The sequence below is a fragment of the Oncorhynchus nerka genome, linkage group LG3 (genome assembly GCF_034236695.1).
Source record: "Oncorhynchus nerka isolate Pitt River linkage group LG3, Oner_Uvic_2.0, whole genome shotgun sequence".
NCBI lineage: Eukaryota > Metazoa > Chordata > Actinopteri > Salmoniformes > Salmonidae > Oncorhynchus > Oncorhynchus nerka.
In genome coordinates this window covers 15,881,761-15,906,904 of record NC_088398.1, presented here as the reverse complement: position 1 = coordinate 15,906,904, position 25,144 = coordinate 15,881,761, and the positions used below count along the sequence as shown (strand labels likewise).

Genomic DNA, 25,144 nt, shown 5'->3' with positions numbered 1-25,144 from the left:
CAAAAATACAATTGAACTAATCACTCAGAAGTTCAGTATGAAAGGTTTATTGGTCGGTAAATAAAGACACATTTAACTCCTACATACAAAGATGTAGATGGACGAGCAGCATTAAAACAATCAGTTCAGTCCTTTCTCTAAGACTGAAGAAATGTCCCTTCAGCAATCACAGCTAGTGAAGACCTGGTATATTCCACATTACCCTCGCGCAATAGACACACATATATATGTTATCTTTATACAAAGGCGAGAGGATGGCTATTAATCAGTATACAGTTGAAGTCGGAAGTTTACATACACTTAGGTTGGAGTCATTAAAACTTGTTTTTCAACCACTCCACAAATCTCGTTAACAAACTATCGTTTTGGCAAGTCGGTTAGGATATCTACTTTGTTCATGACAAGTAATTTTCCCAACAATTGTTTACAGACAGATTATTTAACTTATATTTGACTGTATCACAATTCTAGTGGGTCAGAAGTTTACATACACTAAGTTGACTGTGCCTTTAAACAGCTTGGAAAATTCCAGAAAATGATGTCATGGCTTTAGAAGCTTCATCATTTGAGTCAATTGGAGGTGTACCTGTGGATGTATTTCAAGGCCGACCTTCAAACTCAGTGCCTCTTTGCATGACATCATGGGAAAACCAAGAGAGATCAGCCAAGACCTCAGAAAAAAAATTGTAGACTTCCACAAGTCTGGTTCATCCTTGGGAGAAATTTCCAAATGCCTGAAGGTACCACGTTCATCTGTACAAACAATGGTATGAAAGTATAAACACCATGGGACCACGCAGCCGTCATAACGCTCAGGAAGGAGACGCGTTCTGTCTCCTAGAGATTAATGTACTTTGGTGCGAAAAGTGCAAATCAATCCCAGAATAACAGGAGGAAACAGGTACAAAAGTATCTATATCCACAGTAAAACGAGTCCTATATCGACATAACCTGAAAGGCAGCTCAGCAAGGAAGAAGCCATTGCTCCAAAACCGCCATAAAAAAAGCCAGGTTACAGTTTGCAACTGCACATGGGGACAAAGATCGTACTTTTTGGAGAAATGTCCTCTGGTCTGATGAAACAAAAATAGAACTGTTTGGCCATAATGACCATTGTTATGTTTGGAGGAATAATGGGGAGGCTTGCAAGCCGAAGAACACCATCCCAACCGTGAAGCACGGGGGTGACAGCATCATGTTGTAGGGGTGCTTTCTGCAGGAGGGACTGGTGCACTTCACAAAATAGATGGCATCATGAGGGAAGAAAATTATGTGGATATATTGAAGCAAGACATCAGGAAGTTAAAGCTTGGTCGCAAATGGGTCTTCCAAATGGACAATGACCCCAAGCATACTTCCAAAGTTGTGTCAAAATGGCTTAAGGACAACAAAGTCAAGGTATTGAAGTGACCATCACAAAGCCCTGACCTCAATCCCATAGAAAATTTGTGGGCAGAACTGAAAAAGCATGTGCGAGCAAGGAGGCCTACAAATCTGACTCAGTTATACACCAGCTCTGTCAGGAGGAATGGGCCAGGGGAGGCTTGTGGAAGGCTACCTGGGAACGTTTGACCCAAGTTAAACAATTTAAAGGCAATGCTACCAAATATTAATTGAGTGTATGTAAACTTCTGACCCACTGGGAATGTGATGAAATAACTAAAAGCTGAAATAAATCACTCTACTTTTATTCTGACATTTCACATTCTTAAAATAAAGTGGTGATCGTAACTGACCTAAGGCAGGGAATTTTTACTAGGATTAAATGTCAGGAATTGTGAAAAACTGAGTTCAAATGTATTTGGCTAAGGTGTATATAAACTTCCGACTTCAACTGTAGATGAAGGATCAGGAGAGGGAGGGAAGAGACAGATAAAATAAATATGACTGGGATAGGCAGTAAATTATCTCATGTATTCTGTCTCTTCTCTCTGTTACCTCATATTTACATTTTTTTTTATAAACAAATCTATTCAGAGCATTTCCCTGCATGTATTCTCTACCCTCGAACATAGGAATAGATTTCCATATCTTGGGTTTGTTTGTCTTCGTATCTGAGTGAATACATTCTCAACTATCTTGTCTAGTTGGTCATACAGGTGGATGTCTCCTCTCACCAGCCTTTTACATTGGCGTCCCAAATAGCACTCTATTCCCTACATAGTGCAGGGCTCTTGTCAAAAGTAGGCAATAGGGTCCCATTTGGGATGCTGCCACTGTCTCTTGTACATCCGAATCCTCATTCTCCCCTCTCTCAGGTGTCTAATGGTCTCCAGCCCCTCCAGGGTAGTAGTACTGTAGTTACCACTCCTCTGAGGCCTGGTCCTGCTAATGTTCTCTATACAGGTGGAGGTGGGTGCTGCATGCTATCACACACACCATCACACACACCATCACACACACGGGTGTCGTCTGTCTGCGGTCTTCTCTGGAACTGTAATGCATTCTTCTCCCTGGCCCTGTAGACAGGGTCAAATTCACCTATCGGAAGAAAACAGACTAAAACAGGGAGGGTTTACCTGAACTTGTCCAACACTAGTTTTTGTTTTCTGTTGCATAATGTTTTGCTACAGTATGCACTAATGAATACCACCCAGGTGAATTTTGTTTTTGTTTTACGTTCTCTTCCTGCCACTGGCCTGGCCTTTGGCTCCTGGCTGGGCCCTGGGTTTGGGGGCTGAGAGGACATGGGTTACCAGGTCCACTCTCTGCTGTAATATACCAGTTAGCAGGAACTCAGCACTGAGGACGGGGAGAGAAGCAGAGAGTGCAGGAGCACAGAGAGACCAGTCCTCCCCACACGATATCACTAGGGTCCGGGCCTGGACCTTCTGAGTGGAGGGCATCTTGGAGAGGAAGCGAGCTCCGCTACAGACGATGATGTCCTTCATCTGGGCTGGCTCTGGCAACACTGACCTGGTCACATGGACCTCATAACCCTGAGAGAGGAGAGGGCATGCTCTTATTTGGAGTTTCATTTTCCCTTTTAAATTTACAAATCAGTGTCATCACTAGGGCCAGTTTGCTAAACAGGAAGTAAAAAGGAAATAATAATATAATAGATAGCCTGCTTGCTGCTCAGTCAGAACTGAGCTTATGGGAGAGCTGCCCATTAAACACAACCACAACATTAACAGTTAATGCAGCTTGCCTGCCCTGCCTTCTCCAAAAGACCATCTGAGAGGTCTAGTCTTTATATTTAATACATTTGAAAACATTTCTAGAAACCTGTTTTGTTTTGTCATTATGGCGTATCGTGTGTTGATGTAATTATTATAATAATTTTTAAAAATCTTTTAGAACAAGGCTGTAACGTAACAAAATGTGGAAAAAGTCAAGAGGTCCGAATACACTGTATGTACATATCTACCTCAAATACCTCGTACCCCTGCACATCCACTAGGTACTGGTAGTCCTTGTATAAAGACAAGTTATCATATTCATTATGTATCTATTATTACATGGTTAACTTTTCTATTATTTCTCTATGTTCTTTCTCTCTGCTTTGTTGGGAAGGGCCCGTAAGTAAGCATTTCAGTAGTCCACACCTGTTGTTTAGGATGCATGTGACAAGTAACATTTGATTATACAGAAACCCATCATCTCAGGACACGGCTTTAGTGTGTCTTGTGTTTTCAACAGTGTATGGTGTGTAGTCGTAGATAAAAGGAGGCCATTGGGGAGTGTGGATTGTTCACACAGTATGCAGAATAAGTTCTGGGGGCCTGTGAGTCATTATTTGCCTAGCGCCTGCACTCTCCTAGGGGTGTGTGTGTGTGTTGAATAAACATGGATGGGAGACACAAAGATAAAAGCAAAGCGGGGAGCACACACACACACACACACACACACACACACACACACACACACACGAGTTGGGACATTAACACACAAACATAAAGGGATGAATTGGACAGATGGATGGAGGAGAGGTGGAGGAGAGGGTGTGTGTGTACCTGTAGTAGAGGTTGGGTGCTGGCGGTCCTCAGTGATTCCTCCAGACAGAAGCTGAACTTGTTCTCCTGCTCCCTGTCCTTCACCAGGTACCTGTCAGTAGGTAGGAAACTACCCACCTTACCACACTGAGAGAGAGAGAGAGAGAGAGGAGATGTGAGGTGTGTGAGGGGGAAAGAGGCAGTGTGCGTCAGAGAGAGAGAGAGAGAGAGAGAGGTGTGTGAGGGGGAAAGAGGCAGTGTGCGTTGGAGAGAGAGAGAGAGAGAGAGGGGGAGGTGTTCGGGGGAAAGAGGCAGTGTGCGTCGGAGAGAGAGAGGGGAGGTGTTCGGGGGAAAGAGGCAGTGTGCGTTGGAGAGAGAGAGAGAGAGAGAGGGAGGTGTTCGGGGAAAGAGGCAGTGTGCGTCGGAGAGAGAGAGGGGAGGTGTTCGGGGGAAAGAGGCAGTGTGCGTCGGAGAGAGAGAGGGGAGGTGTTCGGGGAAAGAGGCAGTGTGCGTCGGAGAGAGAGAGGGGAGGTGTTCGGGGAAAGAGGCAGTGTGCGTCGGAGAGAGAGAGAGGGGAGGTGTTCGGGGGAAAGAGGCAGTGTGCGTCGGAGAGAGAGAGAGTGTGTGAGGGGGAAAGAGGCAGTGTGCGTTGGAGAGAGAGAGAGAGAGAGAGAGAGAGGGGAGGTGTTCGGGGAAAGAGGCAGTGTGCGTCGGCGAGAGAGAGGTGTGTGTGAGGGGGAAAGAGGCAGTGTGCGTCGGAGAGAGAGAGGGGAGGTGTTCGGGGGAAAGAGGCAGTGTGCGTCGGAGAGAGAGAGGTGTGTGTGAGGGGGAAAGAGGCAGTGTGCGTCGGAGAGAGAGAGGGGAGGTGTTCGGGGAAAGAGGCAGTGTATGTCGGAGAGAGAGAGGGGAGGTGTTCGGGGAAAGAGGCAGTGTATGTCGGAGAGAGAGAGGGAGGTGTTCTGGGGGGAAAGAGGTGTATGTCGGAGAGAGAGAGGGGAGGTGTTCGGGGAAAGAGGCAGTGTATGTCGGAGAGAGAGAGGGGAGGTGTTCGGGGAAAGAGGCAGTGTATGTCGGAGAGAGAGAGGGGAGGTGTTCGGGGGAAAGAGGCAGTGTGGCGGAGAGAGAGAGGTGTGTGTGAGGGGGAAAGAGGCAGTGTGCGTCGGAGAGAGAGGGGAGGTGTTCGGGGGAAAGAGGCAGTGTATGTCGGAGAGAGAGAGGGGAGATGTTCGGGGGAAAGAGGCAATGTGCGTCGGAGAGAGAGAGGGGAGGTGTTGGGAGGGGAAAAGAGGCAGTGTGTGTCGGAGAGAGAGAGGAGGTGTGAGGTGTTGGGAGGGGGAAAGAGGCAGTGTGTGTCGGAGAGAGAGAGGGGAGGTGTGAGGGGAAAAGAGGTAGTGTGTGTCGGAGAGAGAGGGAGGTGTGAGGGGAAAAGAGGTAGTGAGGGGAGAAAGGGGAGGTGTGAGGGGAAAAGAGGTAGTGTGTGTCGGAGAGAGAGAGGGGAGGTGTGAGGGGAAAAGAGGTAGTGTGTGTCGGAGAGAGAGAGGAAGTGTGAGGTGTTGGGAGGGGGAAAGAGGCAGTGTGTGTCGGAGAGAGAGAGGAGGTGTGAGGTGTTGGGAGGGGGAAAGAGGCAGTGTGTGTCGGAGAGAGAGAGGGGAGGTGTGAGGGGAAAAGAGGTAGTGTGTGTCGGAGAGAGAGCGAAATAGAAAGTACAGTGAACAAAAAAATTGGCTCTGATTCCAACCACCCCATTACACATAACAGGGATGTGCATTCTATTTTTACAATCTTCAGGACATCCATCTTCACTTCCTGGTGGGGGGGCAGGGACTAACCTTATCCAGCCAATCGGTGGTGACGACGGGCACGCCACGGGCCACAGCACACAGGAACTTGACTGTGCGTCGGATCCTGTCAGTCACCAGGTTGGTCATGTCGGCCACGCCCTTCGCCAGGCTGCCCCCCAGACGAGACACCACCTTTCCCCCCTCCTCATCCACCACTCCTGTAAACAACACCTGAGAGGAGGGGGAGGGGTGAGGGGGTCAAAGGACAGAAGGAGGGACAGAATGAGGGTGAGAGAGTAAGAGGAAGGGAGGGCTTTCAAAACCCACATATATGACTGTGCAGAGAGATTAAATGCTCTAACACACAGACAATAAACACACACACAGACACTAAACACACACACAGACACTAAACACACACACACACACGTCCATTAGCTTACCTTATAGGACTGCGTGGAGGCCCTCGCTCGGCCCAGTGTCCCAGGCGAGGAAAGAGAGGACAGGGGAGAGGCAGAGGAGGAGCGAGGGGTCTTGGCAAACGGTGATGATTCCACAGGGGCCCTACGCTTACCTCTGCCCTTACCTGTAGGGGTCTGGGGCACCTGAACCAGAGAGGGGTAGGAAGAGAGAGAGGGGGAAGAGTGTGAGCGGGAGGAGAGAAGCAAAGAGAGGGGGAAGAGAGGAAGAGAGAGAGAGACAGAGTATCATTATTCAGTAATACAGGATGTATACAAACTGACAGTTATGCACATTGAACCACTTAATTCATTACTAGGGTTGTTATGCAAAGATGGCCCGTGTACTCCCATGGCTGAGGGAGAGAGAGATGTCAGTGTACTCCCATGGCTGAGGGAGAGAGAGATGTCAGTGTACTCCCATGGCTGAGGGAGAGAGAGATGTCAGTGTACTCCCATGGCTGAGGGAGAGAGAACATTACCACAGAATTAGAGTCCAAAACAGATTCCTCTTCTTTCTTTATCTGAACCGTCGACTGCCTGCCTCGGACTTTCCTCTGCACAGTACCAGCCTCTTCCTCTTCCATCTTCTCACTCTGTCCCTCCATACTCTTCTCATGCTCTGCAGTGGAGGTTCTGCCTCTCTTTGGTGGAGTGGATGCAGGTTTCTCCTCTTTCTCTCCTTCCTCTGCTGCCCTGCGTCTCCCTCCCCTCTGAACCTTAGCTTTCCCCCGGGGAACCTTGAACCCACTGTTCTCCTCCTCCTCTTCCAGCCCCCTCTTCCTCCCTTTCCCTCTCCCACCTGTTTTAGACCCCACTCCCTCTTCACTCTGAGTTTCCCCTCCTGCTGTTGTAGTGCTGGATTCAGGTGTGTTGTCTTTCTGGCCGCATCGGCCCCGGCCTCTTCCATTCCCTCTAGGAGTGGGGGAGTCCTCGGTTACCTGGGCTGGAGTGGTTTCTTCATCTGCTACTACAGGGTCTGGCTCATTGGTTTTGTCTGTTTTCTTCTGCCCTCTAGTGGTACCACCAGCCTCCTGAGAATCAGCCTTCTCATTAATCTCAGGGTGTGGACCATAATCCTCAACTTTCTGGCTTCTCCTGCCTCTGGCCGTGGGCTTGAGGGCTGGAGGCTGCTCACTCTGCCTGTTACTGGGAGAGACAGACTCTGTTCCAGTCTTCCTCCTCCCTCCTCCCCTCCCTTTGCTCTGAGAGCTCACGCTAGCCGCGATACTGGTGGAGACCTCTGAGTTGAGGGAGCTGTGGGAGTTGGTGGAGCTGGAGCGAGAGCGGGTTCTCCTGGCAACAAACTGTTCGCTGGAGAGAATGTCCTGCACTGTGACCCCCACAGCAGTAGGGGGAGCCACAACCGTCCCGACCAACGTCCGTCTCCTGGTGCTGTTGCGGGTGGGGTTGTCTGGACCAGGGGCAGACTCTGTGGTGCTGGTGGTCTTCCTCCCCCCTCTCCCTCTGCTCCCCTGGGTACCTATGTTGGAGGTGGATCTCGCAGAGCTGACAGAGTTAGAGCGAGACCTAGTTATACTTGCTGGGACTGGTTCTGGTTGGCTGGACAGAATATCAGGTTCAGGTTGTGGTTCAGTTGTGGGTGGAACCATGACGGTTCTCCTGGTGATTGCTCTGCGACCTCTAGTGGATGTTTTTGGCTCATTTTCGTTGTCTTTCTTTGTTTGTTTTTCTCCTTGTTCCTTCGCTTGCTGTTCTTTAATCTCCTTTTCTTTCTCCTCGGCTTCCCTCTTTTCTCTTTCCTTCTCCAGTTTTTCTTTCAGGTTTCTCTCCTTTATTTCCCTGTCTAATCGCTCCTTCTCTTCCTTGTTCTTCTTCAGTCGTTCTCGCTCCTGTTTTTTCATCTCTTCTCTTTCCATTTTTTCCTTCTCCAATATCTCTTTACGCTCTTTCTCCAATCTTTCATTTTCTGCTTGTTCTCCCTCTATTCTCTCTTTCTCCTCTCTTTCCACCCTCTCTCGCTCCAATCGCACAAGCGCTTCCCTTTCCATGCTTTTTCGCTCCAATTTTTCTTGCTTCTCTTTTTTCTCCCTCTCCAGTCTTTTCCTCTCTTCTCTTTCTTTCCTCTCTATTCTCTCTTTTTCTTCTCTCTCTAATCTCTCCTTTTCTCGCTCCAGTCTTTCTTGCTCTTCTCGTTCCTTCCTTTCCCTCTCAAGCTGCTCTCTTTCCTCCTGTTCTCTTTTCTCTCTCTCCATCCTTTCCGTTTCTTCTCTTTTCTCTCTCTCCATCCTTTCTGTTTCATCTCTTTCCACTCTCTCCCTCTCTAATCTCTCACCTTGTTCTTTAAGTTCCTGTTCCATCCTCTCTCTGTCCTGTTGTTCCTGCATAACCCTTTCTGATTCTACTTTTTCCTTCTGCAACCGTTCCTTCTCAGCCTGTTCTTGTCTTTCCTTTTCTATTCCCTCTTCCTCCTCAAGTCTTTCTTTTTCTCCCTCTTTCTGTTGTTTCACACTCTTTCTTCCTCTTCTCCCTTGCTCAATCACCTCGGCCTCTTCTTCTTTCTCACTCTCTCCCTCCTCAGACAGCACCTTCCCTCTCCTCCCTCTGCCTCCTGCGGTGTTCACAGCCTTCCCCTTCCCTCTCCTCCCTCTGCCTCCTGCGGTGTTCACAGCCTTCCCCTTCCCTCTTGTCTGTGTCGTTGGAGGCTCAGCGCTCTCCTCTTCTTCCTCTCCTCTTCTACCTCTACTGCTGACACCGCTTGTCCCAGCCTCCGACTCTTTCCCTCGCCCTCTCTGAGCCCGTCCTTTATCTTTGGTGTCCTCCTCCTCCTCTTCCTCAGTGTCACAAGTACCCATAGGCTGAGTTTCAGCGGTGGAGATGTGGGAGCTGGTGAGGAACTCACTAGGTTGTGTCTCCTCCTCTTCTACTCTCCCTCTCTGGGACTTTCCCCTCCTGGGTGATGGAGGTTTGAGTTCTTCCTCCTCATTGTCATCATCCTCAGCAGCAGCAGCAGCAAACATGGGCTGGGTTTCAGCAGTGGAGAGGTAGGATCCAACAGTCTGTGTCTCTTCCTCGTCTACTGTCTGTTCTTGGGACTGTCCTCTTCCTCTGGGTGATGGAGGTTTGAGTTCTTCCTCCTCATTGTCATCATCCTCAGCAGCAGCAGCAGCAAACATGGGCTGGGTTTCAGCAGTGGAGAGGTAGGAGCAGACAGTCTGTGTCTCTTCCTCGTCTACTGTCTGTTCTTGGGACTGTCCTCTTCCTCTGGGTGAGTCTGGTTTGGCTTCTTCCTCATAATCACTCTCCTGGACCATGTCCAGAGTTTGAGCTGTGGAGAGGTATTGGTTGATCAGCACGTCACCAGTCTGGGTCTCCTGCTCCTCTTCCTCTCTCTCCCTCGCTCCTCCAGATCTCCCTCTCCTTACTGGGGTTGAGGGTATGGCCCCAACCAAACCTTCCTCCTCTTCCTCATAGGCAGACATGGGCAGGGTTTCAGTCGTAGCAACATTAGACGTGGTAGGGGTCTCCTCTTCATCTTCCTCCTCTGTGTCACTGCGAGGCTGGGCAGCATAAGCCTGTGTTGCCACCAGGACAAAGTCCACCTGCCTGTTCCTCCTGAACACCGCAGACCTCTGGGCCAGGGCAGGCTCCTCGCTCCCCCCTCCAGATGCATAGGTCTGGGTGGCCTCCAGGTCAGAATCCCTATCTGGGGAACTGAAAGCCTGGGGGCTCTCTGAGGCCTGGTCCCTGGCCTGGAGGTGGAGGTGGCTGCTGTCTGATAGACCCAGCTGGAAGGAGCCTCGGCTGGGCTGCTCCTCCCGGTCCTCCCCCAAGCAAGGCTCCAGACCGTAGGGCTGCGTAGAATCCAGGGTTGGTTCCACTGGAAGGCTGCTCTGATGGCCCTGGTTCTGGGCCTCCAACACAAATGACTGGGTCTCGGCCACCACAAAGTCATCGTCCTCCTGGCTGTCTGATGCAGAGCAGGACAATGCTGCTGTAGGCCTCAGCACAGGAGGGAGAGCTGGGTCTGAGGAGGAAAGATAGAGAGACAGGTTACAAATGAACACAGTTTCCACTGGAAATGTATAATCTCTTGTCAAAGTCTATGCCTGTGTCCCAAATGGCACCCTATTCCCGTTATAGTGCAGCACTTTTGACCAGAGCCCTATGGACCCTGGTCAAAGGCCGTACATTACATAGGATTCAGGGCGTGATTTATGCAAACCATACAATCAATGACTTACGTCTGAAGGAGTCAGAGGGACTGAAGAAGGCCTGAGTCTCCATCTCCTCCTGTACCGACGATGCCAAAGGGGTGGAGCACTTCTGATGAGGGCCAGGGGAACATCCCAGGGGGAGCAGCCCGGGGCCAGCTGCCCCCTCTCTGAGCCGACATGCAGTCTGTCCCTGGCCTGCCTCTCCTGGTCCATCCTCCTCCGTATCACTGTCCACCCTGAAGTCACTGGGCTCACTGAGGTCCGACTCCGGGACCATCCCTGCTGGGGGCCAACACCGGGGGGGTTTGGGTTCCAACCTCTCCTCCTCAGCATCTGTGTCAGCATCAGAGTCCTGAGACCTGAGATCGATTGTCGTTGTTGTGGGTGATGGAAGCACGGCCTGTCGAGATGCTAACCCCGCGTCTTCCCTTACCGTGGCAACATTAGGAGGAGGAAGGTTCATGGTCTGTGTGGCGTCTTCCTCTAAGTCAGTGTCGCTGTCAGACCTGATCTCCAGAGGAGCAGCAGCTGCAGGTCCTACACTGGTGGGTGGATTAAGGAGCTCCGCTGTTCTGCTGCTGGCCGGAGGGGTAAACGGGTTGTCTTCTTCATCAGTATCACTGTCCAAAAGGATCTCCTGGGGACCAGCAATCCCTGTTCTGACCCCACTAGAATCTGATTCTGGAACTGTTTTGGAATGTGTGTCTGTGTCCTCCTCTTCCACATCTGTGTCAGTGTCTGGGTGGAATTCTACGGGCGGCACTGCAGGGGCAGGATCGTCTGGTTTCTCGACCGGATCGGATATGAAGGAGGTAACATTGGTAGGACTGTCTGACACAACAACATAATCATCCACATCTGTATCACTGTCCAGGTGGATCTCTGTTGGCTGCACCACTGGGACAGAATCTACTGGTTTCCTCTCCACATCGGCTGCAGTTATCATTAACTTAGCATCACCGTCCATAGTATCTCCTTCCTTCACATCAGTATCACTGTCCATGTGGATCTGGCCTGGGTCAGAGTCTGTAGTAGGAGGTTCTGTTGCAGCTGGTGGCTTAACACTTTTTACAGGTGCAGACAGCCCCATATCCTCCTCTCCCTCTACGTCTGTGTCACTGTCCAGGTGGATCTGGCCTGGGTCAGAGTCTGTAGTAGGAGGTTCTGTTGCAGCTGGTGGCTTAACACTTTTTACAGGTGCAGACAGCCCCATCTCCTCCTCTCCCTCTGCGTCTGTGTCACTGTCCATGTTAAATGTGTCCTCTGTAGACACCATTGGTCCATCTCTCTCAGCTTGACTGACCTGGTTCACCACTGACACATCCTCTATTCCTCTTGTCCTTTTCCCAGGTTCCTTCTCTCCTAGTGCCTCTGTGCCTTCCTTCCCCTCCCTCTCTTCTTCTTCTTCGCTGTCGTCCACTATCACTTGTGCTCTTCTTCTCCTGGGCTGCTGTCTCGGCCCATCCATGTCGCTCTCCTCCTCACTGAAGCTCACTACTTTCTTGGGTCTGTTTTTAGCAGAGGGAGTGATGGGTTTGTCGTCCTCACTGTTAGACATACAAGGAAAGGTGACTTCACTTTGAATACAAACACCCACTGTATTCTAATATATATATATATATATATATATATATATAGTTTAAAATATAATTCAATACTTAAGTGTTCAGTGATGATATCAGGTTACTGAAGTGTAAATGATTGGATGGATGGGAACTTTACCTCTCTGGAATGACTTTGTTTGTAGGACTGAGGAATGTAGAACAGGTGGGACTGGACACATGGGAGTCAGAATCAGAGACTAACAGAGAACAAGAGAGAGAACAAAAGAGAGAGAGGTGTAGAGAGAGAACAAGAGAGAGAGAGGTGTAGAGAAAGAGAGGGGTAGAGAGAGAACAAAAGAGAGGGGTAGAGAGAACGAAAGAGAGAGAGGTAGAGAGGGAGAGGTAGAGAGGGAGAGGTAGAGAGAACGCAAGTGAGAGGTAGAGGGAGAGGTAGAGAGAGGGAGAGGTAGAGAGAACGCAAGTGAGAGGTAGAGAAAGGGGAGAAATAGATATTTACAAAACACTGCAACAAAGCTAGATCAGATTACAGCAAGTGAAACAAAAAACATAATTTTACCAAAGTACTTTCCCCGTTTGTCTCTCCATCCCTCTCGATCTCCGTCGGAGTCAGACTCAGATTCAGGCACCAGTGTCCTCTCAGGCTGTGTGGGGGTTTGTTCCAACGACAGGGGTATGGCCCGAGTTTTACCTTTTCCACCCAGCTCAGTCGACAATGGTGCCCCCATCTCTCCATTGACTCCTCTACCCTCAGTCAGTCTCTCAGTCTTCGGTGTGCCAGTCTCTCGTCCCAGACCTTGGCCGCTAGGGCTTCCTCTGAGCTGGGCCTTCCTGTCTGGCCCTGTCCTCCTTCCCCTTCCAGAGTGTGCGTTGGTTGGGTTCTGCATGTGCCCCTGTCCCCCCCTCTGGTCCACAGAGACATACTGGCAGGGGATGTCAGCTATTACCACACACTCTCCCTCGGTCAGAGCGTAGCGGACGTGAGGGGTCAGTTTGGTCCGGCCCTTCCTTGTCCCATTCATGCTCCCCAGGTCCCACACTAAAGCCTCTGTCTCCATGCCGGCAACGTTGCCACGACAACGGTTGCCGCGAAACATTGAGATGGAGATGACGGTGTGCTGCTTGGATACAGAAGGTGCCACGAGGGGAAGGGAGCAGGAGTTTGGGTTTCGCCCCAACACATTCTCTCCCTGGTAGAGAGGCAACTCTGAGAAAGAGGGGGAGGGGGGAGTATCAATAAAATACTGCTTTTAGCAGCAAATATAAACATGTCATAAACTAACATCACTATTTCATGAAAAACTTTGACAAACAAGTTTTTTATTTAACCAGGCAAGTCAGTTAAGAACAAATTCTCATTTACTATGAAAGTGGGTTAACTGCCTTGTTCAGGGGCAGAACAACAGATTTTTACCTTCGATCCAGCAACCTTTCGGTTACTGGCCCAACGCTCTAACCACTAGGCTACCTGCTGAATATCTCAAATCTTGTGTTGATGAAACAAAGTAAGAGGGAAAGCAATGCATGCAACAGAATGCCAGATATTGTACAAGTCTAGGAGTATTTGTAAAGGTTCAACGATTATAGAAAGGCTGGGGACATAACAGGGCTCTACTCACCAGTCTCTGAGATGTGTTCATTTTTTAACACCCTGAGTTTTGCCAGTGGCTCTCCTCGCTTCTCTTTTCGCATCGCTCCATCCTCCTCCTCTGACTCTTCCAATATTGAGTCATCGATCAGCTGTGTTGCCTCCATTCACCCTTCAATCTAAAATCAGCCAAAGGGACAGAAAACATGGCAGCAAAACAGTCATTAGTTTGTCAGCTAAATTGTTTTATCGGGATGCACTGGCTGGCTAACGTTAGAAGATAGTCTAGCAAGCTAAGTTAGCAGAACGTTTCTAAATTTGACTATGACTTATTCAGTAAAACAAGGCCACCAATTACCATAAAGAACACATTTTTAATGGGTATTCACTTTTTCTTTAAAACACCAGACTTACTGTGCATGCATTTCGAACGGGGAAAAACAAAGTGCATTTCCGGTAGAATATCCATAAGATTATTGGTCGAAACGGCTGTCAGTTATGCTATTATTTGTGATGATTGGGTAAAAAGAACCTCGATCATCATAATTAAGGATTTGATTGGACATGAATGTTATGACTTGGGCATTTCTTGGCGCTCCGGGTGACCGGAGATTTGACATAAGGACCAATGGAATGGTCTAAAATGTTCAAACTCCGCCCACCCTGGATACCCGGCCATGCAAAACAAATTCGACTATATTTTACCGCGCTGGATAGACAGAGGGGCGTGTATCTCCACTGAAGCGCCCTTTCTCCTTTCGGAGCGATCCAATGAGATGTTACTTTTATTATAGGAATAGGAGTGAATCTTTCCATTATTATTCGGATAGTTTGGGATCCGGTATCATTTGCATCAGTGTTTACACAGCCATTTCACCTCTCTAGTGTCTGTTCTCTGTTTCATTTATGAACGTGTATTATTTGAATGCATTACTCTGGGTACACACTTCCCAACTCATTAATGTTCCCTTATGGTGTTTCATTTTATATTATAACAATTGAATGGGAAGAGTAAGAGCAAACCATTCTTAAATATACTTTTCTGGCTATTGCATCATTTCTAATATAGGCCTATTCTATTATGTTCATGAATATTCATAGTTTTGTTCGATTTTGAGGCAGTTCAAGCCTTATTGCTGCACTTAATCTTATCCAGATGCTACTCTGGTTGTCATAGCGGGGAATAGCGCTGCTTTGGGCCTGTAATATGTTTTCATAATGGAAGAATGTGTTCATTCACATGCTGTGAGTTTAATGTTATTCCAATGATATAACTAACTTTCCTTCTCTCTGGCCCATGATGATGGTATGCATCAACAGCCTCCCTAGTGTATCAAACTTTGTGACTCAAAGCACTCACAGTACTCAACAAAAAAAAACATATCTTTCTATCTCAGATTTCACAATGTGGATGGAATGATAACTTGCAACATCTGTCAGTCAAACATTATGTCTATTGATACAGGTCAAATGAGGACAAACAAGAGATGAATATTAGTTCATTTATTCGCAGTCACAAGGGGTGTGTCTAATTTTCAATAATATTTTCCATGAGATAAAACAAATGTTCAACATTGGTTTTGGGACCCCTTTAACTTTGTCTTACTTCTAAGTTACTTTGAGGTTTTTTCCCATGTGGTTTCACAGCTTCATTTGGCCCTTCGAATACAATCTTCATCTTCAAAGCGCTGTCTTTAAGGGTCATCGTCTTCAGCCTCCTCCTCGAACTCTCCCTCTTCCTCAGCGGTGGCGTCCTGGTACTGCTGGTACTCAGACACCAGGTCGTTCATGTTGCTCTCTGCCTCAGTGAACTCCATCTCGTCCATGCCCTCTCCAGTATACCAGTGCAAGAAGGCCTTGTGGCGGAACATGGCAGTGAACTGCTCAGAGATACGCTTGAACAGCTCCTGGATGGCTGTGCTGTTGCCGATGAAGGTGACAGACATTTTTAGACCACGGGGTGGGATATCGCAGAAAGCGGTCTTCACATTGTTGGGGATCCATTCCACGAAGTAGCTGCTGTTCTTGTTCTGGATATTAAGCATCTGCTCGTCCACCTCCTTCATGGACATTTGGCCCCGGAACACTGCAGCCACAGTAAGGTAGCGGCCATGACGAGGGTCGCAGGTGGCCATCATGTTTTTTGCGTCGAACACATGCTGGGTAAGCTCGGGCACGGTGAGGGCACGGTACTGCTGGCTGCCCCTGCTGGTGAAGGGGGCGAAGCCGGGCATGAAGAAGTGCAGACGGGGGAAGGGCACCATGTTGACGGCCAGTTTGCGGAGGTCAGCGTTGAGCTGGCCAGGGAAGCGCAGGCAGGTGGTGACGCCGCTCATGGTGGCTGACACCAGGTGGTTGAGGTCACCATAGGTGGGCGTGGTCAGTTTGAACGTGCGGAAGCAGATGTCATAGGGGGGCGAATGTCAATGCCATACAACACTGCTTCCGTGGCCTCCAACTGCTCTTAAACGCTAGTAAAACCAAATGCATGCTTTTCAACCGTTCGCTGCCTGCACCTGCACGCCTGACCAGCATCACCACCCTGGATGGTTCCAACCTTGAATATGTGGACATCTATAAGTACCTAGGTGTCTGGCTAGACTGTAAACTCTCCTTCCAGACTCATATCAAACATCTCCAATCGAAAATCAAATCAAGAGTCGGCTTTCTATTCCGCAACAAAGCCTCCTTCACTCACGCCGCCAAACTTACCCTAGTAAAACTGACTATCCTACCAATCCTCGACTTCGGCGATGTCATCTACAAAATTGCTTCCAACACTCTACTCAGCAAACTGGATGCAGTTTATCACAGTGCCATCCGTTTTGTCACTAAAGCACCTTATACCACCCACCACTGCGACTTGTACGCTCTAGTCGGCTGGCCCTCGCTACATATTCGTCGCCAGACCCACTGGCTCCAGGTCATCTACAAGTCCATGCTAGGTAAATCAAATCAAAATCAAATCAAATTTTATTTGTCACATACACATGGTTAGCAGATGTTAATGCGAGTGTAGCGAAATGCTTGTGCTTCTAGTTCCGACAATGCAGTGATAACCAACAAGTAATCTAACTAACAATTCTAAAACTACTGTCTTATACACAGTGTAAGGGGATAAAGAATATGTACATAAGGATATATGAGTGAGTGATGGTACAGAGCAGCATACAGTAGATGGTATCGAGTACAGTATATACATATGAGATGAGTATGTAGACAAAGTAAACAAAGTGGCATAGTTAAAGTGGCTAGTGATACATGTATTACATAAGGATGCAGTCGATGATGTAGAGTACAGTATATACGTATGCATATGAGATGAATAATGTAGGGTAAGTAACATTATATAAGGTAGCATTGTTTAAAGTGGCTAGTGATATATTTACATCATTTACCATCAATTCCCATTATTAAAGTGGCTGGAGTTGGGTCAGTGTCAATGACAGTGTGTTGGCAGCAGCCACTCAATGGTGGCTGTTTAACAGTCTGATAGCCTTGAGATAGAAGCTGTTTTTCAGTCTCTCAGTCCCAGCTTTGATGCACCTGTACTGACCTCGCCTTCTGGATGATAGCGGGGTGAACAGGCAGTGGTTCGGGTGGTTGATGTCCTTGATGATCTTTATGGCCTTCCTGTAACATCGGGTGGTGTAGGTGTCCTGGAGGGCAGGTAGTTTGCCCCCGGTGATGCGTTGTGCAGACCTCACTACCCTCTGGAGAGCCTTACGGTTGAGGGCGGAGCAGTTGCCGTACCAGGCGGTGATACAGCCCGCCAGGATGCTCTCGATTGTGCATCTGTAGAAGTTCGTGAGTGCTTTTGGTGACAAGCCGAATTTCTTCAGCCTCCTGAGGTTGAAGAGGCGCTGCTGCGCTTCTTCACGACGCTGTCAGTGTGAGTGGACCAATTCAGTTTGTCTGTGATGTGTATGCCGAGGAACTTAAAACTTGCTACCCTCTCCACTACTGTTCCATCGATGTGGATAGGGGTGTGTTCCCTCTGCTGTTTCCTGAAGTCCACAATCATCTCCTTAGTTTTGTTGACGTTGAGTGTGAGGTTATTTTCCTGACACCACACTCCGAGGGCCCTCACCTCCTCCCTGTAGGCCGTCTCGTCGTTGTTGGTAATCAAGCCTACCACTGTTGTGTCGTCCGCAAACTTGATGATTGAGTTGGAGGCGTGCGTGGCCACGCAGTCGTGGGTGAACAGGGAGTACAGGAGAGGGCTCAGAACGCACCCTTGTGGGGCCCCCGTGTTGAGGATCAGCGGGGAGGAGATGTTGTTGCCTACCCTCACCACCTGGTCCAGTACCCAGTTGCACAGGGCGGGGTCGAGACCCAGGGTCTCGAGCTTGATGACGAGCTTGGAGGGTACTATGGTGTTGAATGCCGAGCTGTAGTCGATGAACAGCATTCTCACATAGGTATTCCTCTTGTCCAGGTGGGTTAGGGCAGTGTGCAGTGTGGTTGAGATTGCATCGTCTGTGGACCTATTTGGGCGGTAAGCAAATTGGAGTGGGTCTAGGGTGTCAGGTAGGGTGGAGGTGATATGGTCCTTGACTAGTCTCTCAAAGCACTTCATGATGACGGAAGTGAGTGCTACGGGGCGGTAGTCGTTTAGCTCAGTTACCTTAGCTTTCTTGGGAACAGGAACAATGGTGGCCCTCTTGAAGCATGTGGGAACAGCAGACTGGTATAGGGATTGATTGAATATGTCCGTAAACACACCGGCCAGCTGGTCTGCGCATGCTCTGAGGGCGCGGCTGGGGATGCCGTCTGGGCCTGCAGCCTTGCGAGGGTTAACACGTTTAAATGTCTTACTCACCTCGGCTGCAGTGAAGGAGAGACCGCATGTTTTCGTTGCAGGCCGTGTCAGTGGCACTGTATTGTCCTCAAAGCGGGCAAAAAGTTATTTAGTCTGCCTGGGAGCAAGACATCCTGGTCCGTGACTGGGCTGGGTTTCTTCTTGTAGTCCGTGATTGACTGTAGACCCTGCCACATGCCTCTTGTGTCTGAGCCATTGAATTGAGATTCCACTTTGTCCCTGTACTGACGCTTAGCTTGTTTAATAGCCTTGCGGAGGGAATAGCTGCATTGTTTATATTCGGACATGTTACCAGACACCTTGCCCTGATTAAAAGCAGTGGTTCGCGCTTTCAGTTTCACGCGAATGCTGCCATCAATCCACGGTTTCTGGTTTGGGAATGTTTTTATCGTTGCTATGGGAACGACATCTTCGACGCACGTTCTAATGAACTCGCACACCGAATCAGCGTATTCGTCAATATTTTCATCTGACGCAATACGAAACATGTCCCAGTCCACGTGATGGAAGCAGTCTTGGAGTGTGGAGTCAGCTTGGTCTGACCAGCGTTGGACAGACCTCAGCGTGGGAGCCTCTTGTTTAAGTTTCTGCCTGTAGGCAGGGATCCGCCTTATCTCAGTTCACTGGTCACGATGGCAACACCCATCCGTAGCACGCGCTCCAGCAGGTGTATCTCACTGATCATCCCTAAAGCCAACACCTCATTTGGCCGCCTTTCGTTCCAGTTCTCTGCTGCCTGTGACTGGAACGAATTGCAAAAATCGCTGAAGTTGGAGACTTTTATCTCCCTCACCAACTTCAAACATTTGCTATCTGAGCAGCTAACCGATCGCTGCAGCTGTACATAGTCTATCGGCAAATAGCCCACCCATTTTTACCTACCTCATCCCCATACTGTTTTTATTTATTTACTTTTCTGCTCTTTTGCACACAAATATCTCTACCTGTACATGACCATCTGATCATTTATCACTCCAGTGTTAATCTGCAAAATTGTAATTATTCGCCTACCTCATGCCTTTTGCACACAATGTATATAGACTCCCCTTTTTTTCTTCCTTTTGTGTTATTGACTTGTCAATTGTTTACTCCATGTGTAACTCTGTGTTGTCTGCTCACACTGCTATGCTTTATCTTGGCCAGGTCGCAGTTGCAAATGAGAACTTGTTCTCAACTAGCCTACCTGGTTAAATAAAGGTGAAATAAAAAATAAATTTAAATTTAAATTAAAAATAAAATAGAGGGCCTCGTTGTCGATGCAGAACATTGGTTTTGGGACCCCTTTAACTTTGTCTTGCTTCTAAGTTACTTTGAGGTTTTTTCCCATGTGGTTTCACAGCTTCATTTGGCCCTACGAATACAATCTTCATCTTCAAAGCTCTGTCTGTGTTCTCCACTAGCTGGTGAATGGAGAGGATGGCGTTGTAGGGCTCCACCACTGTGTCTGATACCTGGAAAGAAACAGAGAGAGAGAGATTAGAGTACTTTATATTTTCTGCCTCATTAAGTACATTTGCATTGAAGCACTAGACAAATTATGTACAAAGAAGAAACACTCAATATACACACTATATATATATATATATATATATATATATATATATATATATATTTTTTTTTACCCCCTTCTCCGATACACAACCCAACCAAGCCGCACTGCTTCTTAACACAGCATGCATCCAACCTGGAAGCCAGCCGCACCAATGTGTCGGAGGAAACACCGTGCACCTGGCAACCTTGGTTAGCGTGCACTGCGCCCGTCCCGCCACAGGAGTCACTGGTGCGCGATGAGACAAGGATATCCTTACCGGCCAACCCCTCCCTAACCCGGACGACGCTATGCCAATTGTGTGTTGCCCCACGGACCTCCCGGTCACGGCCGGTTACGACAGAGCCTGGTCGCGAACCCAGAGTCTCCGGTGGCACAGCTGGCGCTGCAGTACAGCGCCCTTAACCACTGCGCCACCTGGGAGGCTCTATATATATTTTTTACTGTAAGATATTAAAAGCATTTGAACAATACACGTTTATCTGCTAAATCAGTGCACAACTGGCCACAGCGATCTGAATTGCAAGTATGGCTGACATGACAGTACCTTCGGTGAGGGCACCACGCTGAAGGTGTTCATGATGCGGTCAGGGTACTCCTCTCTGATCTTGCTGATGAGCAGGGTGCCCATGCCCGACCCCGTGCCTCCACCCAGGGAGTGGGTGAGCTGGAAGCCCTGCAGGCAGTCACAGTTTTCTGACTCCTTCCTCACTACGTCCAGGACAGAGTCCACCAGCTCTGCTCCCTCTGTGTAGTGGCCCTTTGCCCAGTTGTTACCAGCACCACTTTGGCCTGAAGGAAGGGGAGAAGGGAAGAATAGGAAGGAGAAGACATTTAACTTGTATTGTATATGAAACAAATATAGTAATCAATAGCCCCCCCCAATCTACGGGGTTCTCTTGGGTGCCCAGCTCTAACATATCTTTTTCACACTCACTAGCTGGAACATTTTCTGTTTTATCCATCCCCAACCATTACATACAAACAGAATATATGTCCACTTACCAAACACAAAGTTGTCTGCCTGAAGATCTGTCCAAAGGGTCCGGACCTCACAGAGTCCATGGTGCCAGGCTCAAGGTCCACGAGGACAGCCCTAGGCAAATATTTACCACCTCAATGAGAGACAGAGACAGAGGGGAGGAGGGAAAAGACATCAGGTGAATACTGTAGGAAACCATTACTAAAACAACTCACCACCAGCAGGGCCATATAGACTGGGTTAAATATGCTACATATTCAAATACTGCAGGATCATGGCAATAGATTTAGGGCTGTGGTACCTGTTGCCTCGTTGTAGTAGACACTGATTCTGTCCAACTGCAGCTCGCCGTCTCCATGGTAGGTGCCTGTGGGGTCGATCCCGTGCTCATCACTGATCACCTCCCAGACCTACAGACACAAAATGAATGACAGCACATCAGTTTCCTGGGCATTTTGTAAATATGCCACACGTTTTATAGAGAGAGGAATGCATAGCAAACAAAGACTGAGGCATGAGCCGAAATGTCTGAAATCACTGTCTCTCTTGTTGTGGAGTATGATGAAAACAACAGGAAATTATTGGCTCACTAAACCAAATGTAACCAGTGCTTTACTTGGAATAAAAGAAGGGCAGGAGCTGTCTTTTACCAAGACGGTCCATTAGATTATGTTCACCTAAATTCACAAATGACATAATGCTGTAGAGACCTCTGATTGTTCACTGTTATTCATTCTTATTTTTGAAGACTTCTCCATTAACCAAACGTTCATGACTATTATTATAGCCTACATGAAAAAGTAAGCATTATTGACACTGGAAGGCTGCTGTGTCTGATCCCGTGTAGGCCTACCATCTCCTGCTGTTGTGCCCTTGATCAAGGCTCTTAACCCCAACAAAGTAGAACTGCACTGTTAGTTACATGTCATGTGGTCAACCCTCCATCTGGAGAGCTCCTGGGTGTGAAAGCTTGGCTATTGATCCAACCCTGAAACACCCAAATCTGCCTATCAAGGTCCTGTTGAGCAGCTGATGTTTAGGCTACAAGGTGGTTAGACCAGGGCTTGAACAAAAGCCTGCAGTAGTTATCCTGGAGGATGGTTGCCAGCCTTGATATGAAATATTTCAACATTACAACCACATACTTTTGTCTTTATTCAATTATTCCCCCATTCAATGAATCAGGGATCAAATGGATAAGGTAGGCTACTTGAAAGCAAGGTATCTAACTAGACATGTTAATATATAATGCTCAAATATTCATGTTTCAGGGGAGATCTATGTACAGAAAGTTATTTTTCAATCAGGCAATTCTTAGAATATATTTAGACGTTGTTGCAATTACATGGTTACTATTTAATAGAGGGGAATCCCAGTTTTCCAACAGTGCAGATTTATTTAGTGCCGGTGGAAAGGGGACAACGACGTGAATGCTTAGTTAGCTATAGTTAACTAGCAAGATAACTGCTTCAAGTGATGCTTTGAATTGGCCATCTAGTTAATCTGTTGTCTGTCATTTCTTTATACCTGCTGCTGGCATGTCGCGCGCTCTCTCCTCGAGGAACGGTCCACTCGCACAGGCACACAAGCAGCACACACATACACGCACAGAAGAGTCATTCTGATAATGGCTAATATGTCGATTTTTAAGTGATTGATAATATTTAAAAGTGTGCCTTCATGAATTACATTAACAAAAAATGATTTAACTAATTGCCATGACCTTACAAACCCTCATTTAACAACTTGGAACAGCGCATCATGTGCATTCAGGTTGGTGCATTTTCAATCCGCACTGTCTCAAACAGCCTACTGGCGGCAAATAGACTGGCGGCAAATAAACTTGAACAAAGCGGAATCAGGAAATGAATGGCCACTCTCCATTGCTATTCAATGCAGATACCGCCTATATTCCGCGTTGATCAACGTTTTTGGCCTTGGTGTGTGAATCTGGATCAGCGATTAGGCTACTTTGTTTTGTAGAGGAGCTGGAACGCAATTTCCCAAAAATTAGAAGTGCGGGTACGGCGTTCTGGACAAATTCGGCTCAAATCAAGCACGGAATGTAACACCATAGAGTGGTCAATACACTGGCGGACAGAATATGAAATTGACTCAGACCTCACATCAGCAAGGGCCCTCATGATCTGGGCATGAAAAAAACATTCCATGATAAAAATATAAAAAAATCGGAGCTTTCTTATATCGCTCAGATATAGAACAGACACTTCAAAACATGCTTCCCTTTTATTAAATGTTTGACTATCTTTATAAATGTTTGGAACATCTGTTTTTACATGTATACATCTGTTATTCAATGCATGTATATGGGCTAATAGCAGTAACGCCAAATTCAATGTTTCATGTAAAAATATAAACTCAACATGCAACAATTTCATTGATTTTGCTGAGTTACAGTTCATAGGAGTAAATTAGTCAATTAAAATGAATTCATTAGGCCCTAATCTATGGATTTCACATGACTGGGAATACAGATATGCATTTGTTGGTCACAGATACCTTTAAAAAAAAATGGGCCTTGCAATGGGCTTCAGGATCTCGTGACACGATTTTTGTGCATTCAAATTGCCATTGATAAAATGCAATTGTGTTCGTTGTCCGTAGTTTATGCCTGCACATACCATAATCCCACTGCCATCATTGACACTTGCAAACCGCTCACCCACACAACGCCATACACATGGTCTGCGGTTGTGAGGCCGGTTGGATGTTGGAGGCGGCTTATGGTAGAGAAATTAAAATGATCTGACAACAGCTCTGGTGGACATTTCTGCAACCAGCATGCCAATAGCATGCTCCCTCAAAACTAGAGACATTCATGGCATTGTGTAACAAAACTACACATTTTAGAGTGGCTTTTTATTGTCGCCAGCACAAGGTTCACCTGTGTAATGATCATGCTGTTTAATCAGCTTCTTGATATGCCACACCTGTCAGGTGGATGGATTATCTTGGTAAAGGAGAAATACTCATGAAGAGGGATGTAATAAATCTGTGCACAAAATTTTAGATAAATATTTTTTTTGTTCATATGGAACATTTCTGGGATCTTTTATTTCAGCACATGAAACATGGGACCAACACTTTACATGTTGCGTTTATATTCTTTAAAAAAATATATACCTACAGGCGTCCTAAAATACTAAATTAAATAGCTAAATGATCCTTGGTATGACTATCTTAAAACAATTCCATGTCAGCTTAATATAAACCCAACCCTGGGCCCATAGACTATTTAGTAAAAAGACAGGTGCTGCTGATAATACTGCCATCGTCAACGAGGCAGAGGACATGTATGCGTAGCTAATGTATCTGATGCTATGAAGCAATAAAGATTATTGCATATCATACTCTTTTTGGCCAGACAGCATCAAATACCTGGGCTACATATAGTAAGACAGAGGGGCGCTGTTTTGCTCGCTTGGATGCTTTCTCCGGTGAAATAGTTTCATTCACTTGCGAATTGAAGAAAATTTGGCAAGTGCAGAGTGCACTGTTCAGATGCTGGAATTATTTTGAATGAATGTGCGAAGGTACTTTTTTAAGTGATTTGTTTGACAATCAGATGAAAACATAATGACTGGTTGTGTTCATGGCACATTAAAAGGTAATACATTTTTACAGTTAAATTACATGTCTTTACTATAAATCCATAAAAAGCCCTGGGTCACTTTAAATACTCATAGACTGAGATAGATGGCTATAATAGTGTTATTGGAACAGAGGAGGCTTTTAAAAGGTCCTGTGAGGAGAGGGATAGAACACAAAGGACACACATATCTTTTCATAGACAAGCATGAAAATGAAATCCATTTGCAGGCAGTCAGAGTTAATTGAGAAAGCTGATCATCTCTAGATCTGTAATCGTGTCTAGTTCACCCCTTGAGGTGCATGCTTGCGTGTTTGCGTGTTTGTGTGTGTGTATGTGTGTGACCTTTTGTTTCAGACATTTGTTGTCTCTGCTAATTTTCTGTAAACAGCAGCATCAAGGGAGGATTTGGGATAATCTAGATAAACAGTAAGGAAATCAGATCAGTAGTTAAGAGAGATTTGAGGGTACTCAACTGTATGGACTCAATATACAGTAGCAACCAGTGTTTTGATAAACCATGTATGCTCAGGCAATATGACCAAGTGACCTTAATCTGAGAGAGAGAGAGAGAGAGAGAGGGAGTCAGAGAAAGAGGATGAGTGAGGGACAGCCATAGATAGGATAGATGGTTATCAGGGAGGACTGAGAATAATTGCTTTGAAAGAATGGGGACAAT

General features: G+C 47.2%; 1 protein-coding gene across 1 annotated transcript in view; it reads right to left on the bottom strand.

Annotated features, from left to right (window-relative positions):
- Positions 1–31: 31 nt before the first annotated feature.
- The window catches only part of LOC115106878 (mediator of DNA damage checkpoint protein 1-like), a 28,530-nt gene continuing 3,417 nt past the window's right edge, over positions 32–25,144 (bottom strand). Inside the window, 16 exon segments of the mRNA XM_065008835.1 lie at positions 32–2,939; positions 3,957–4,082; positions 5,765–5,947; positions 6,160–6,321; positions 6,657–10,162; positions 10,380–11,899; positions 12,075–12,153; positions 12,474–13,121; positions 13,534–13,663; positions 15,254–15,914; positions 19,566–19,590; positions 19,703–19,775; positions 20,421–20,665; positions 20,879–20,896; positions 20,899–20,988; positions 21,157–21,267. Of these exon segments, the coding sequence (XP_064864907.1) occupies positions 2,616–2,939; positions 3,957–4,082; positions 5,765–5,947; positions 6,160–6,321; positions 6,657–10,162; positions 10,380–11,899; positions 12,075–12,153; positions 12,474–13,121; positions 13,534–13,663; positions 15,254–15,914; positions 19,566–19,590; positions 19,703–19,775; positions 20,421–20,665; positions 20,879–20,896; positions 20,899–20,988; positions 21,157–21,267 (7,901 nt within the window). The 3' untranslated portion in view covers positions 32–2,615.